The sequence below is a fragment of the Lepus europaeus genome, chromosome 4 (genome assembly GCF_033115175.1).
Source record: "Lepus europaeus isolate LE1 chromosome 4, mLepTim1.pri, whole genome shotgun sequence".
Classification (NCBI taxonomy): Eukaryota; Metazoa; Chordata; class Mammalia; order Lagomorpha; family Leporidae; genus Lepus; species Lepus europaeus.
This window is the reverse complement of record NC_084830.1, coordinates 25905286-25920989: the sequence shown is the minus strand read 5'-3', so window position 1 is coordinate 25920989 and position 15704 is coordinate 25905286. Positions and strand designations below refer to the sequence as shown.

At 39.9% G+C, this 15704-nt stretch overlaps 1 protein-coding gene across 1 annotated transcript in view; it reads right to left on the bottom strand.

Moving 5' to 3' along the window:
- The window catches only part of RAD21 (RAD21 cohesin complex component), a 34914-nt gene extending 19486 nt beyond the window's left edge, over nt 1–15428 (bottom strand). Inside the window, exons 1-4 of the mRNA XM_062188078.1 lie at nt 15255–15428; nt 8828–9002; nt 1921–2050; nt 590–689 (exon numbers count right to left, since the gene is read on the bottom strand). Of these exons, the coding sequence (XP_062044062.1) occupies nt 590–689; nt 1921–2050; nt 8828–8971 (374 nt within the window). The 5' untranslated portion in view covers nt 8972–9002; nt 15255–15428. The remainder of the gene's footprint in view (nt 1–589; nt 690–1920; nt 2051–8827; nt 9003–15254) is intronic.
- Between the last annotated feature and the right edge of the window lie 276 nt (nt 15429–15704).

The following is a 15704-nucleotide window of genomic DNA, read 5'->3' as shown; positions in this document are numbered from 1 at the left end:
CGGGCCCTCGCCTGCACCCAATCATGGTATGATAGCCGGGATTTCAAGGACATGAGAAGAGGGAACTATATTACAGTAGTCTGCTATAATAGTCATTTCTATACTCTGTCCTCTTAAATATGTGTTGTGACAATGACCCTTTTCTGCACTTCATAGTTATTTTATGTTTATTAAACAAAAAAATGCACAAAATTCTGGCTCTGAGTATACCTAGACCAGGAAGAGAACCAGTAGTTGACTTTATACCTCTTAAAAATATCATGAAACGATAGTCTACTGATGTCATCACGGAAAGCACATACATGGAAACTACAAGCTTCGGGCCTAAGCACATCAGAATTCTCAGATCTTAGATGTGTTAAAAAGTTGACATTCATGTGATTTTCTTCTAGAAGAAATACTTTCTAGGTTTTATATACATATATATGTGTACACACACACACACAATTATCCTAAATGAAAGCATGTACATTTCAGTTATATATCAACTCAATTTCAAAACATTCAAATGAAAACTACAGATTTGGAAACCAGCAGTATGTTTTTGGTCTAATAAGTAACTAACTAAAAAGGAGAAAGACAAACATACTCTAAGTCAGGCAGTGGCTGATCAAAATCATGAAATTCTTCTGGTAAAGTAATGGCATTGTAAGCTGCTTCACGGTTTTCTTCAGGAAGGTCAACAACACCTGGAAAAGAAAAAAAAGCTTGAAGGACTGACTACACCACAGATTATCTAGGGACCAGAGGGAAGCGAGGTGGTCACAATTTCCTATGATTATAAGAAGAATGGTAACAGATACAAAGTACCTTGAAGCACAGTACTTCTGTTTTTCCATCATAAACCATTATACTTGTTTTATTAAAACAAATTAAAGCAGTAATTTATACACTAAGTTGATTAATCTTTAAAAAGACACATTAACAAGTAAGTACTAATGACAGTTTTCTACTTAAGCATGAAATTTGACGGAAAAAAGTAATGACTATAAAGGAATACTGTAAATGTTAAAAGAAATTGGTTATTTTAGGGAGAGTGGGATAACACAATTTTACTATTTTTTATATTTTACTCTACATTATCAGCTATCTATAAAATGTATTACTTTAAAAAAGATAAAAAAGTGCTATGGCGTAATGGGTGAAGCCACTGCCTGCAGTGCCGACATCCCATGTGGGCACTGGTTCGAGTCTCGGCTGCTCTACTTTTGATCCAGCTCTCTGCTGTGGTCTGGGAAAGCAGAAGATGGCCCAAGTCCTTGGGCTCCTGCACCTGCATGGGAGACCCAGAGGAAGCTCCTGGCTTCAGAATGGCGCGGCTCTGGCCATTGCGGCCAACTGGGCAATGAACCAGCAGATGGAGGACTTTCTGTCTCTCTCTCCTCTCCTTCTCTGTGTAGCTCTTTCAAATAAATGAATAAATCCTTAAAAAAAAGGGGGGGGGGCTGGTGTGGTGGCGCAGTGGCATCCCATATGGGCATAGCTTCATGTCCCAGTTTCTCCACTTCCAATCCAGCTCCCTGCTAATGGGCCTGAGAAAGCAGCAGGTGATATAGCCCAAGTGCTTGGTGGGTCCTTGCACCCATGTGGGAGACCTAAAACAAGTACCTGAATCCTGGCTTTAGCCTGGCCTAGCTCTGGCTGTTGTAGTCACCTGGGGAGTTAACCAGCAGAGGGAAGACCTCTGTCTCCCTCTCTCCGACTCTGCTTTTCAAAAAAATAAAATATTAAAAAAAAAAAAATGGCAAAAATAAACAAAGAGCATGTCATTTTAAACAAAATGCACTTAGTGATCATGTATGGTAAAAATCATTCAAGATATAACAGCTTTTTCCTAAAATATTTTCCTTTCAGATAAAATGTTAGATCTCAAATTCATTAGCATTTATTTAAATAAATTAGAATCAATTTCAACGATACCTGGCCGAAAAGCCATCTTTATCTTAATGAATGCTTCATTACAGTCTGCAAGAAGATACTTGGCTTTCCTGTGATAGATTCGAACTACTCCCAGTAAAAGATGTCCCGATGTTCGCAATGCCATCTTCACCTACAAAGAAAATATTCATATTATGTACTTTCCATTTAACTGTACAGTTTTAAAGGTAATCATTACAGGGAATTTTTACTTTCCTTGTATACCCTTTATTTTTAAAATTTGCTTCTAATCAACTACACTTTCTTATTGTCTATCTGAATTCCCTAAGTATCCTCAAAAGATAGATTGCACAGTAATTCATGAATTAACATAGACATGGGGGCTGGTACTGTGGCCTGGCCTGAAGCGCTGGCATCCCATATGGGCGCCGGTTCGAGACCCGACTACTCCCCTTCCAATCCAGCTCTCTGCTATGGCCTGGGAAAACAGTGGAAGATGGCCCAAGTCCTAGGGCCCCTGCACTTTTGTGGGAGGCCCAGAAGAGGCTCCTGGCTCCGAATCAGCATCGCTCCGGCTGTTGCAGCCAATTGGGGAGTGAACCATTGGATGGAAGACCTCGCTCTTTCTCTCTCTGCCTCTCCTCTGTGTAACTCTTTCGAATAAATAAATAAATCTTTAAAAAAAAAAAAACAACAAAAAACAACAAACAGACATGAAGGTAGCTTACCAAAACATTCTGTTCACAGATATGAAGCAGAAACTCAATTATTCCATCCAATAAGTCATCTGTACCCTAAGGAGCCTGTGATACTGTAGGTTACCAATCCACAGCCACTGCTCATTGCTGGCAAACTGAATGCTGATTTTGTTTCAGAAGCAAATGTCTCCAGGCTTGAAGGATTACCTCATTCTTCTCTGCTAATATTTGTTACTGAGTAGGCATGTATCACAGTTCAGCCAAGAAGTATAAAGTATGACAGAATTTCTGAGATTTTCCCAACAAGAATGTATCTCTTTCTTCTTTCCCTCTCTTCTGCATTTTGACTAGGTAGGGCTTAGAGCTGCTTGCAGTCAAACAGAATTTGTTCAGCCCAAACTACTGAACCAATCCTAGATCTTTTTCATTCCAAATTTCTAGTTAAGTAAAAAGCCACTCATTGTTTAAACCACTTTTCATTGAGTATTTTTACTTGACTGAGGAAAACAGAGAAAGAAAAATAGTACTCATCTTTTTTCACTAGAAAGTACACCCCTCCATACTGCCCACCCCCCTCCAGCCTATTTTCTTTCGAGGCAGATCTTGATCAATGCTAATGTGAGATCCAGTGTAGGTGAGAATCAGCTGGGAAAAGAATGACAAGTATACACACAATCTAAAGTATTCAACATTCTTGTGGCTACAGTCAGGAAAATTTACTTTGAGAACAAGATAATCTGAATGCAAACTTTGCCAGATCATCTCCCAAATCATAATGCATAAAGTTGGGAAACATTTGCTCAAAATTTAAATTATGATTAACATGTTACTTATAAAATAAAATGTATTTTTGTATTATACATAAATGCTCCATAATACTCTAAGACTTATGACTCTGTATTTATGGCATTTCATATAGTTTACAGCAAATATGAAGTCTACTGCTAAAATTTTTAGGTATCCCAAATTATAACAAATTTGTGATAAAATCTAAGACTTGCCAGATGATAAATCCGTGATACAAAATTAACTTCCAATTAAAACTGCTAATAGAAAAACACAATCTCCTTTTATGTGGTTTTAGTAAATTTAAAATTTATACTTTCATCTAAGGAAGAGAAAAAAATCTCTTTCATCATTTCCTTGTCTATATTATTTGAATTATATAATTCAAAAAGGTGTTTGCAAAAGCTTTTTTTCTGGATTAGTTTCATTCAGAGTTTAACCTATGAAAATGTAAAAGGAAATATGACACTTTTACAGTCAGTGCAATGAAGACCACAAGCTATATATATTCAGTGACAGTTCTGCAAAGGGTGATGGTGACTCTTTCAATGGGCGAAAAAGAGAACAAGCACACTAACGTGCAGTTGCAATGGAACCACATACCTGACACATGTTCTAAACAACGAAACCAACACTTCCCCACAAAAAGCACACAATAAAGCAAACAGAAATTTTCAGGTCAGTTGATTCTGTAGGAATATCTTAAAAAATAAAAACCGACTTGGAAATTATTTTTTAAAATTAAATTATTTGCTCTTACAAAACACACTGCAAGCTTTTACATTATTCCTATACTGTATGTTGTGCTTTATGGCTGTTAATGTGTACCTTCAGATGTTAGACTGTCTCATACCTAACGCAGATGCAAAGTACTCTGCACATACTACAAAAAATCTATTATCCTTTTAGTTCGAAACTCTCTTGATACTGATTTATAGATAATAAAGATTAGCCACAAATATCAATTTCAAGAACAGAGTACAATCATTTACTTATCTCAGTAAGCATAACCTCTAAGAAAATAGAAAACAACACATTCTCATATAACTTAACTAGCAGTGCAAACTCATGTTACGTCACTAGAGAGTACACTGTTAGTGCACATCAAAAATCTTAAAAGATCAGTTTATCACTGGGCCCATCTATTATATTCCTAAAAATCTTTAAGGAAAGACTGAGAATGTGATGAGAAATGTAATAAGAAATTCTACTAAATGGTTAAACAAAACCTCTATAATCCTACCACTTACTGAAAATTTTAATACTTTGTTAGGCCTTCTAGGCTTTTCTGTAAGTATGTACAGAATATATTTTATTTGTGCCAAGTATGTACATGCACAAGCTGTTTTGTGTGCAAAAACAGCATTAAAGTACACTGTTACATGATTGGATTCAGGTTAGCTCTGTTCACATCTCTGTCAGTTTTCTTTTCAAAAATGACTTTTTAAAAACAGTTTAGGTTTAGAGCAGAACTGGGAATGAAGTACAGTGATTTCCCATATACCCCTCTGCCTCTACATACAGTCTCCTGTATTATTAACATCAGCATCAAAGTTATAAATTTGATCAGCACATCACCATCACCATGAGTCCACAGTTTGTTAAGATTCATTCTTGATATTGTACATTCTTTAAGTTTAGATAAATGTATAATGAGATGTTTCATCAGTATAGTGTCAGGCAGAATAGTTTAACTGCTCTTAAAAAAAAATCCTCGGGCCTAGTGTTGAGATGTAGCAGGTAAAGCTGATGCCAGCATTCCATATGAGCGCCAGTTCCAGTCCCGGCTACTCCACTTCCGATCCAACTCCTTGTCATGGCATCGGAAAGGCAGTGGAGGATGGCTCAATTGCCTGATCCCTTGCTACCCACGTGGGAGATCCAGACGGAGCTCTTGGCTTCCAACTGGCCCAGGACTGGCCACTGTGGCCATCTGGAGAGTGAACCAGCATATGGAAGAGCTCTGTCTCTCCCTCTCTATAGCTATTTCAAATACATAAATCTTCAAAACAAAACAACAACAAAAACCTTTGGGCTTTACCTATTCATCTCTCCTTTTCCTCTCTAACCCCCTCCATCTTTTTATGTTTCCAGAGTTTTGCCTTTTCCAGAGTATCTTACAGCTGGGATCATACAGTAAATAGCCTTTTTAAATTGATTTACTTGAATGCATTTGAAGTCCCTTCATATCTTTTCATGGCTTCATATCCCATTTCTTTTTAGCACTGAATAATATATCACAGTCTAGATGTACCACTTAGTGAAGGATACGCTAGCTGCTTCCAAGTTCTGGCAATTATGAATAAAGCTGCCATAAACATCAGTGTGCATGTTTTTATACAAAACTAAGTTTCAGCTACACTGAATAAATACCATGGAGTAAGACTCCTGGGCCGTAGTTTGTCTTCTAAAGTTGTTGAATCATTTTGTATTACCAGCCCCAATGAATGAACATATCTTGTTTTGCCAGATTTTCATCAGCATTTGGGGTGGTGTATGTTTTGGATTTTGGCCATTCTAATAGGTAGGTAGTAGTATCTTGATTTAATCTGCATTTTCCAGACAATGGTGTGGTGATGTTAATATTGGCCTGTTTTTAAATCAAGTTGCTTGTTTTCTTACTACTGAGTTCCAGGAGTTCTTTGTATATTTCGTCTAACAGTCCTTGATCACTAAAGTGTTTTACAACATTGTCTCCCAGCCCGTGATATGTGTTTTCATTCTCTGGACAGTGTCTTGCAGAATAGAGATCTTATTTTAATGAAGTCCAGCTTATGAATTCTTCCTTTCATGGAGCATGGCTTTGGAGCTATATGTAAAAAGTCACTCCCAAACCCAAAGTCATCTGGATTTTTCTCCTGGTAGCTTTATATTGCTTATATTGTTTTGTGTTTTACAGTTAGGTCTATAATTCATTTTGAATCAATTTTTTGAAGGATGTAAGGTCTAAATCTATATTCAGAGACCCCTAAAAATAATGACAGAGCCATCAACAAAGTGCAGTCCTGCTACAAAACAACTTAACATGGGGCCAGCATTGTGGTATAGCAGATAAAGCTGCCGCCTTGATTGCAGCATCCAATACGGGTGCCAGTTTGAGTGCCTGCTGCTCCACTTCTAATCCAGCTCCCTGCTAACGCGCCTGGGAAAGCAGCAGAGGACAGCCCAAGTGCTTGAGCTCCTGCACCCACGTGGGAGACCCAGAAGAGGCTTTTGGCTCCAAGCTGGCCCAGCCCTGGCCATTGCGGCCATTTGGGGAGTGAACCAGTGGATGGAGTATCTCTCTCTGTGGCTTTGCCTTTCAAATAAAAATAAATCTTAAAAACAACAATGGAAAGTGGTTTTTGTGTACAGGCATTAAAAACTGTGCGAGGCCTGTGTTGCGGTTTAGTGGGTTAAAGCCACGGCCTGTAGCGCCAGCAGATCATATGGGCGCCAGCTTGTCCATTTCTGATTCAACTTCCTGCTAATGTTGCCTGGGAAAGCAGCAGAGGATGGTCCAAATGCTTGGGTGCCTGCACCATGTGGGAGACCCAGAAGAAGCTCCTGGCTTTGGCCTAGCACAGCCCTGCTGTTATATCCATCTGGGGAGTGAACCAGCAGATGGAAGGTCTCTGTTTCTCCTCTCTCTCTGTAACTGTCTTTCAAATAAATATGTCTTTAAAAACAAAAACAAAAAACTATTTGAATACATAAATTTCCAAAAGCCTGATAATCATACCAAAATATTATTAAAGTTTTCGCTAAGTACAGAACTATACATCATTTATTTTCCTTTTTTAGAGTAAGATGTTTGTTTTCCTTTTATTAAAATTTTCAAATTAGAATTGTCTTAGAGATGCAGGATAGCAATGACTTTAACACTATGTCAATAAATTGCATCAGCTATAACTCTAAAACCAGGAAAAAGTCCATAGACAAGTGAAAATTTGCTGTAAGCACAAACTTTCACTTTCCCAACCTAAAACATAAACTTTACCATGTAACTTTTCTGACCAACTCTCTGCTACATCCCCAGTTTTATTCTTTTGAGATTCCCCCCTCTTTTTATTTATTTATTTATTTTTGACAGGCAGAGTGGACAGTGAGAGAGAGAGAGAGATAGAGAGAAAGGTCTTCCTTTGCCGTTGATTCACTCTCCAATGGCCGCCGCGGTTGGCGTGATGCGGCCGGCGCGCTGCGCTGATCCGATGGCAGGAGCCAGGTGCTTCTCCTGGTCTCCCATGGGGTGCAGGGCCCAAGCACTTGGGCCATCCTCCACTGCACTCCCGGGCCACAGCAGAGAGTTGGCCTGGAAGAGGGGCAACCAGGACAGAATCCGGCGCCCCGACCGGGACTAGAACCTGGTGTGCTGGTGCCACAAGGTGGAGGATTAGCCTAGTGAGCCGCGGTGCCGGCGAGATTCCCCTCTCTTAAGAATTCCTCTTATTTAACACACTATGCCAATACTTGGCCAAACTGGAAATTCTGAGAGTACTTCCTCATGCTGCCAGTCCATGCATGTGTAATCTGGAACATCTCCACTATGGGATAACTGGTGTTTGCATGTGATGTATGCAAGGTATAGGAAAGGACCTTTAAAACACAGATGTGAACATACATGTAAATTGTATTTCAGAATTTTTCCTTTGAAATTAGTTCTTCATGAATTTTAAGCCAACTTGTCTGTTCTTCAACGAAATCCCAATTTTAATAGTAAATGGTAGCTGCATCTGTGTGTTTTAAGATCCTTCTTGTTAAAGCAAAAACCTCGTATAGCTTTAAACTATACTATCTGAGAAATATCAACATGGAAACTACTGCTTCAGACCACTTTCAGAGAAAGTTATTAAAAGTTCCTCTACATACAGATCAGTAAACAAAGCAAGGTAAAAGAAACTCACGAAGCTTCCATCCCAACGGGAGACAGACAGTAATTAAGGGAACAAATAGCTATAGGAAGATGTTCCTTGGAAAATGCAAAGCAAGTGAAAAACTTCTAAGCTAGGGAAAAAGCTCAGTGTCTTCAAGAAACCACAAGTACATTTGAAAGGCTACGTAGGTAAATGAGGTAGTGTGGACAGTACTTACTAGGTGGACAGGTTATAGATGGCCCCTAAACATGAATACCTTATTTTGCATATTCTGTCAATTCATATATCATATATCTATAAACTAAGTATAAATGCACCTAGAAATAGGAATGTAAAGTATCTGCATATTGCCCCAACCTCATGCTTATTTGCTATTCAAACATAAAAACATCCCTAAGGAATTTTTAAAGAGAATATCAAATTGTGATCACATCAAATCACATCTAGAGGTGATAAACACATAATATAATACAGAAAACTGTGGGCAATTTATGGATTTTCTTTGCCTCCAATATACAAATTCCTACCTAAAAAGCTGTTGTTGTTTTCTTTTTAAGTTCCATTTCACACATCAGTAAACAAAGTGAATACAAATACTAATATTAAACATACCTTTGGTGAGATGATACTCTCCACACTGCTCTCCAAATTACACTCAAATACATGGGCTTTGGTTAGCTTCTTATCCCAATGGGCCGCTAGCCAAATTTTGGCCAGAGGCCCTCTTTTACTGAGGACAAAATGTGCGTAGAACATTGTGCTGGTTGACTATCAAACAGGAAGAAACCTGAGAGAGAGAGAGAAACTTAATATAAGCACCATATGAGAACATAAGCACCACATGAGAACTGAAATATTTACTTAGACATGAGAAATCTTAAGGATGTGAATGCAAGTGTAATATTCATTTTATCAGAGCTCATTGTTTAAATTTTGAGAGGGTAAAGAAAAAGACCCTTACACATTAAAGGCTGAAGGGAAAAGGAACAAGAGTCAAACTGCTTTCATGTCTTATTGTCAGCTTAAAGTGTTAGTTCAAGTGTAAAAGCTGTCATTGTAAAACTCTTGGAAGTTCCATCAAATATTAACTTCATTCCTATCCTGATTACTGACAATGGAAATAGTCCTTTTTTTTTTTTCAGAATCTCATATTTAAAAATTGAGATTCTCAGCTACAGCCTTTAAAAAATAATTACTTAGTGACAAGCACCATACTAAGCATTTCATATTCCTCCAAGCAAGCCAGGCAGACAGTTTTTAGAAAAACTGAGGCTCAAAAAAGTATTACATAGATACATAACTCAAGAATTTGACAAGCACTTGTCTATTCATAATTTAAATATTAAATCTAGGACAACAGTCTTAGAATTACAAATATATTGCTGTCACTGTTCTTTCAGCAAGCTAATGTATTAACTCATAAAAAAGATAGGCTGCCTGAAAACTCCAGTTTAGAAGAGAACATTAAGTAAGCAAAGTGTTATTTCTCTTTTCCAAAAGACTTAAATCGAATTAGCCAAACGATTTCCTTCCTATCTTTTCCCACAATGTTTGTGACTAAAGTAAGATATGAAAGTGCGCTTATATAGAAGTCATTATAAATGTAATCATACAATGTGGCATTTTGGGAATTAGCATAATGCTGAGATCCATTTAACTTGCTGCATTTACCAACAGTATGTTTCTTTTCATTGCCAAGAACATGGTGTTGTTTTCACACTTTAGCATTTACAAATAAAGTTGTTAGAAATATTCTTGTGACTTCTGGTGAACTTTTCTTTGGGACAAATGTCCTAAAGTATAATTGCTGGGTAGTGTGACAAGTGTATGCTTAGGTTTTTGTTTTGTTTACGAAACACTAACAATCATCAAAATTCTAATGAGACTTATTTACAACAATAGGATTATCCTAAAATTTGTATGTAAGGGCAAAGAAACTAGAAAAGCTAAAACCATTTTGAAAAAGAATAAAAAACCAGGAAGAACTAGTATACTAATTTTAAGACTTATAAAAATAGCTGCAATACTCAATATATCACAGGCAACATATTTCACATATGTCCAAGAAGTATGGGAGGGTAGGGGCATGGTAGGAAAACAACAACACAGGTATGCCTCATATCCATCTTCTACCACTTAATAGCAAAAGGTCCTGAAATTCTCATTTTCTGAACCTGAAGCTCTTTGGAGATCATCAATCACCAAATATAATCTTCTTCCAAACTTGCAGTTAAGAACTAAGGAATACTATACTAGGAAGAACTCAGATTAAAACACTCAGTTGAAAGCATTAAAAAGGAACACCTCAGAGGTTCCTGATTCACTACACAGTATTCGGTAGATCAAAATACGCTTTCCATATCAAAGGCAGCCTCCAGTAAGTGCTTATACTTCAAGCCTTAAAAAGTTTGCTAAAGAAAACTTAAGCTGTCCCAACAGTGCTATAAATAAAACCTAGAGAATTTTACAGAAATTCAATATGGCAGTGAGTTCTTAGAAATAGTTACTGTCACACATGACAAACCCCCATTTTCACTATGGAAGCAAACAATTGTGTTACAAATAAACAGACAGCTCCTAAGAAACTGTTTGCCAAATGACAATTACTGAGTATGTGCTTTATGAGTAAGTAAATGAGGTACACCAAGTGATCTCATAGTTGACAGATGGAAAAAAGTCCAGAGGTTTTAAAAGTTAACACTACTGGCACTTCTCAACAGGTGTCAGAAGCTCATGGCCAGCACTTCAGCTGCTGGTCAGAGCCCCATGCCTAAAATATCCCTGCTATGCAGAGGCAGAGATTCCTAAATAGATGCCTTCTCAGCATGGGAAGGGAGCAGGAGGGAGGGAGGAGATAAGCTAAAATTAATCTGGGAAACAATTAGCAAGAGGAAATCACCCTAATAACTAAAGGAAAGAGTACTGGATCAGCTATTGGCTTATATATGAACAAGAAGAAAATGCAATCACTGTTGTTCTGTAAGCCAATTTTTATTTCGGTAATACTAACCTGTACCCAATTAAAAAAAAAAAAAAGGGTGATTAGTCTGTATATTTTGAAGATACTAAATTCTGATAAATCTTTTCAAAAAGACCTCAGAAGGCTTGCAATTTCATGATTTTTTTTCAGTAAGCAACATTTTCTCAATTGATCATAAATACTTTAACTCTAATGTCAAATGATATTTTAGAAATATTCAATAATACAAAAAAGAGTACTTTCTTTTCAGTTATCCTGAAGAATCCATGCCAAATTGAAGCTATTTGTATTGTACAATATTCCCAGTCCTTATCAACCCTTCATTCATCTATTAGGTTATCAGTTGCATAAAATGGCAAGATCTCTTTGAAGGATCACTTGGCAACATCTTATCAAAATTTGATACTTTTCAGTACTGTACTGAGGTTACAGTAATTAATATGAAAGATATACTTGGTTTCATAAAGGAAGACACACAAATAGGCAACAAATAAATGAACAAATGCTCAGAATCATTAGTCGTCAGGGACATGCAGATCAAACCACAAATGAGATATCATCTCACTACAGTCACTGCTGAGAAAAGGGAACCCTCAAGCCCTGCTGGTAGGAATGCAAATTAGTACAGCCATTATGAACAGTAAGGAGGTGCCTCAGAAAACTAAAAATAGATCTATCATATGCGCCAGCTATCACATTTCTTGGGTATATATCTGAAAGAAATGAAATCAGCCTATTAACGAGATCATTCACAGGCCCATGTTAACTGCAATGCCACTCACGATGGCCAAGATATGGATTCAACCTAGATATCCACCAACTGATAACTAGGATGAAGAAAATGTGGCATACATGCACAACGGAGTATTATTCAGCCATGAAAAAATGAGATCATTTGCAGTGAAATGAATGACACTGGAGATCATTACATTATAAGAAATAAGCCAGACAGAGAAAGAAAAATACTGCAAGCTCTCCATGTGGAAATTAAAACAGTCAACTTAAATTCAGAAGAGTGATCACTAGAGGCTAGAAAAGGGCAGGGCAGTGGAGAGAGGAAAGGTTGGATAATGGGCACTAAAACAGAGAGAAAGTAACAGGTTCTAGTGTTCCAGTGTGGTGGGGCAGCTATAGTCCACAACAAAAAACTGTGTGCAAAAAACTGGAAGAGAGCAGCTGGTAGGCGCCAAACACAAAGGATAGAGATGGAAATGCTAACTGCTTGATTTGATTGTTTCACACTGATATGCATATTGAAATGCTGTTTAGTATCCCCTAAAATGGACAAATATTAGGCAAATTTTTAAAAAAATTATACTTGGCTATAAACAGTATTAACAGAAACAGACCCCACCTTACCAAGTATCAACTATTTTATGAATCCAAACTCCATCATGATTATTCTACATTGCAAATACTAGCCCATTTTAAACACAGTAAAACAAAGCAGAGGTAGGCAACTGTTACCTATATTTAACAGAAGTAGAGGTTGAACTTCAGAGCTCACACTTCCAAGTGTAACACTATGTTATCTTGTTATGGTAACTTAATAACAAAACATTAGAAATAACATAGCTGGCCAATAACACACTTGAAAAATAAATACACCTACACAAAAGAATACAATGTAGGCCTAAACAATGACATAAAATTTGGTAGTAAAACGGAAAAATGTCCAGGAAAAATTCAACATTACAGTGAGGAAAGGGAAGAATGCTCTATATAGTTGTCCCCACTCATCTGAAGATGCAGCGCCAGTGGATTCAACCACACAGAGACCAAGAAATAGATTCATAGATAGAGCATCTGCACCCAGAATGTTCAAGATACAGAGGGCTGACTATATTTACACACACTTGCATAAACATAAAATATCTGGAAAACACATGAAACTGGTAACAGTGGCTACCTCTGGAGAGTCTGCAGGGGAAACAAGGCTTGCCCTCTTGTAGTATTTGAAATTCATACACTGTGTGTGTGTGTGTGTCTAAGAAAAGCATCTACTGCAAAGTAAAAACCATTACACTTACTGTCCAAACATAATTTTGCTTTGCCATTAAGTAGCAAGTTAAGCTGATTAATCACTATGTAATTCAGTTTTTCTACTATTAAAAAAAAAATCTAAGTTTGATATTTGGTGATTTACTAACCTTGGCAAACATTAGTACATAATTCAGGAACAGAGCTATCCCTTCCAGGGGTGGAGAGTGAGCCACTTAGGGAAAGAAGGTATGTGGCCACAGCTCCCCACCTTTTTGGTATTTTTGGTTTTTGACCAAGGGGTTCTACAGACAGTCCTAGATTCCAATTCAGCACCCTCCTCACTTAGTTGTTTAGCAGAGTAAGTTATTTGATATCGGAGTTCTAGCTTTCTCAGCTTTAAGGTGGTATAATATTCTTCAAGAGCCATGAAAATTAAAACTGAATAGCACACTTAACACAGTGCCACAATAGATACAAACAATAACTTCCAAAAAAAACCTTGCAGCATAACATTAACTAGTCAGCATGATCTTGCTGAACAACTCTGATATAAAAATTTAACAAAAACACAATCATTTCTCAAGTGTCCCAGACTGCAAAAGTAGAAGACTGTTCAAATGTTCTACGTTTTGTTAAACAAGAATTCATCAAAAGCAAACTCTTAAGTATACTTTAATCATATGCCACTTCAAGTGGGAAGCATAATTCTACAGCCTACTAATAAAGGCATAAACACAAAAACGTGAAGTCTAAGTAATTCTGATGTGTGTATAGCAAGCACTATGTTCACTGCTGTCACTTCAACCATGCAAACTGTTAAATAATTTCATCATCGGATATGGCATATGTCCTCATCCGTGTCTTTCCAAAAATAATTAGTTTCCTCCCACACTAAACACAGATATTTAATAACTCTACAACTTAGGAAAGCGTCTCCAGACTCTGAAGACTCACACAGCACGCTGTCATTCACACTCATTTTAAGATTTTTTTTTTCCAGAAAAAATCAATGGTTATTACAAACAGTACGATGAGAGCAAACAGAAACTCGACAAGACAAGCAGACAGGCACAAAGCATTCACCAGAAACCCGTCACGTAAACGAGTTTCTGAGCGCTGAGGACAAACAGATCAGAGAGAACAAATCCCGCGGCGTGTCCTTTCTCCAGAGTTGAAGAAAGCCGCTGAATCTGGCGGCACGACCCCAAGGTGTCACCCACTTTTCAGACTGTGTGCAAGCCTTTCTCCGCAACCAAGCCGGCAGCAAGCATGTCAGACACACACACACACACCTCCCCCAGCGTGTCTCCACAACACCTGACTGCCTAAGCATTTACAGAAACCATTAGAAAAAGTGGAGGGGAAAACCAGGGATGCTCGTTTCCTAAGAACCAGATGCACCCCCCGCGTCACGTTTTCTACTGCTCTGTCCAACACCGCATATTCCCAACGTAAAAGCTGTCTTTTTTAGAAACATGGGGGGCAGCAGCAGCGAGCCGGGGGCCCCCGCCGCCCTCCAGCCCGATCCCGACCGAAGCGGCGGGGCCCGCACTGTCCCGGCGCCCGCCCCCCGAGCGCAGCCGACGCTTGCGGCCCCTCCGGGCTGGCACCGCGGCTGCCGGGCCCGCCAACACCGCCTCCCGCCCCGAATCCCGCGTCTTCCCAGCCAGCCATTTTTTTTACCCGAGGAGGCGGCGGCCCGGCGCCCAGAGCGCGCTCGTTCAAACCCTCTCCTCCTCCCTCCGCGGCCCAAGCCGCCCTCCGCCTTCTCCGGGCGACCAGAGGAGCTGACCGCCCGAGTAACGGCTTTTGTTGGTCTCAGACGGGACCAGAACCATCTGTGACCGAATCAGCGATGATGCGGGCCCAGCCCGCGCGGGTCCCAGACGAGGGCGGGCCCGGGGCGAAGCGGCCCGGGCCGACAGCGCCGCCGCTCCGGGGCACGGAGGTGCAGCACGCGGGGGCGCGGCGAGGGCTGCCCGCGCCCTCCCACCCCCGAGTCCCGCACCCCGACGGCGGCCGAGGGGTGGGGGGAGGGAGCCGCAGGGAAAGACGGGGTCGGCCGAGTTGTCTTACCTAGCTCTCCGCTGGGACCTGGGCGCGCTGGGTGGCCCGGGGAGGGGAAAAGGGTCGGGGGAGGGGGCGGGGAAAGGGGGAGCCCTGGCGAGGTGTAGCTTCGGAGCGGCTCCCGCCGGCGCCACAGCCGCCGCCTCCTTTCCAATTCACTCAAACAAACAAGATGGCTGCCGTTACGCCGCGGCTCTTCCTGCCGCCCAAATCCACGGTTCAAATCGGCAGGATGTTTACGGTCAAAAATGGTACCTGTGCGCCTGCGCAGCCGCCCTAAGACCCAGAAGGAGCGACGCAGGCGCAGCGACCATTTCCTTTTCTTTGGAACCCGCCCACTGAGCGGGAGCTCGTCACTGAGCATGCGCAAAGGTGATTCTCTTGCGGGAGGGGCTTTCCGAGTCCGGCGTTAGCGAATAGCGCACGCGCGGTGCTTGTAGGTCCCGCGGGTTATGGTGT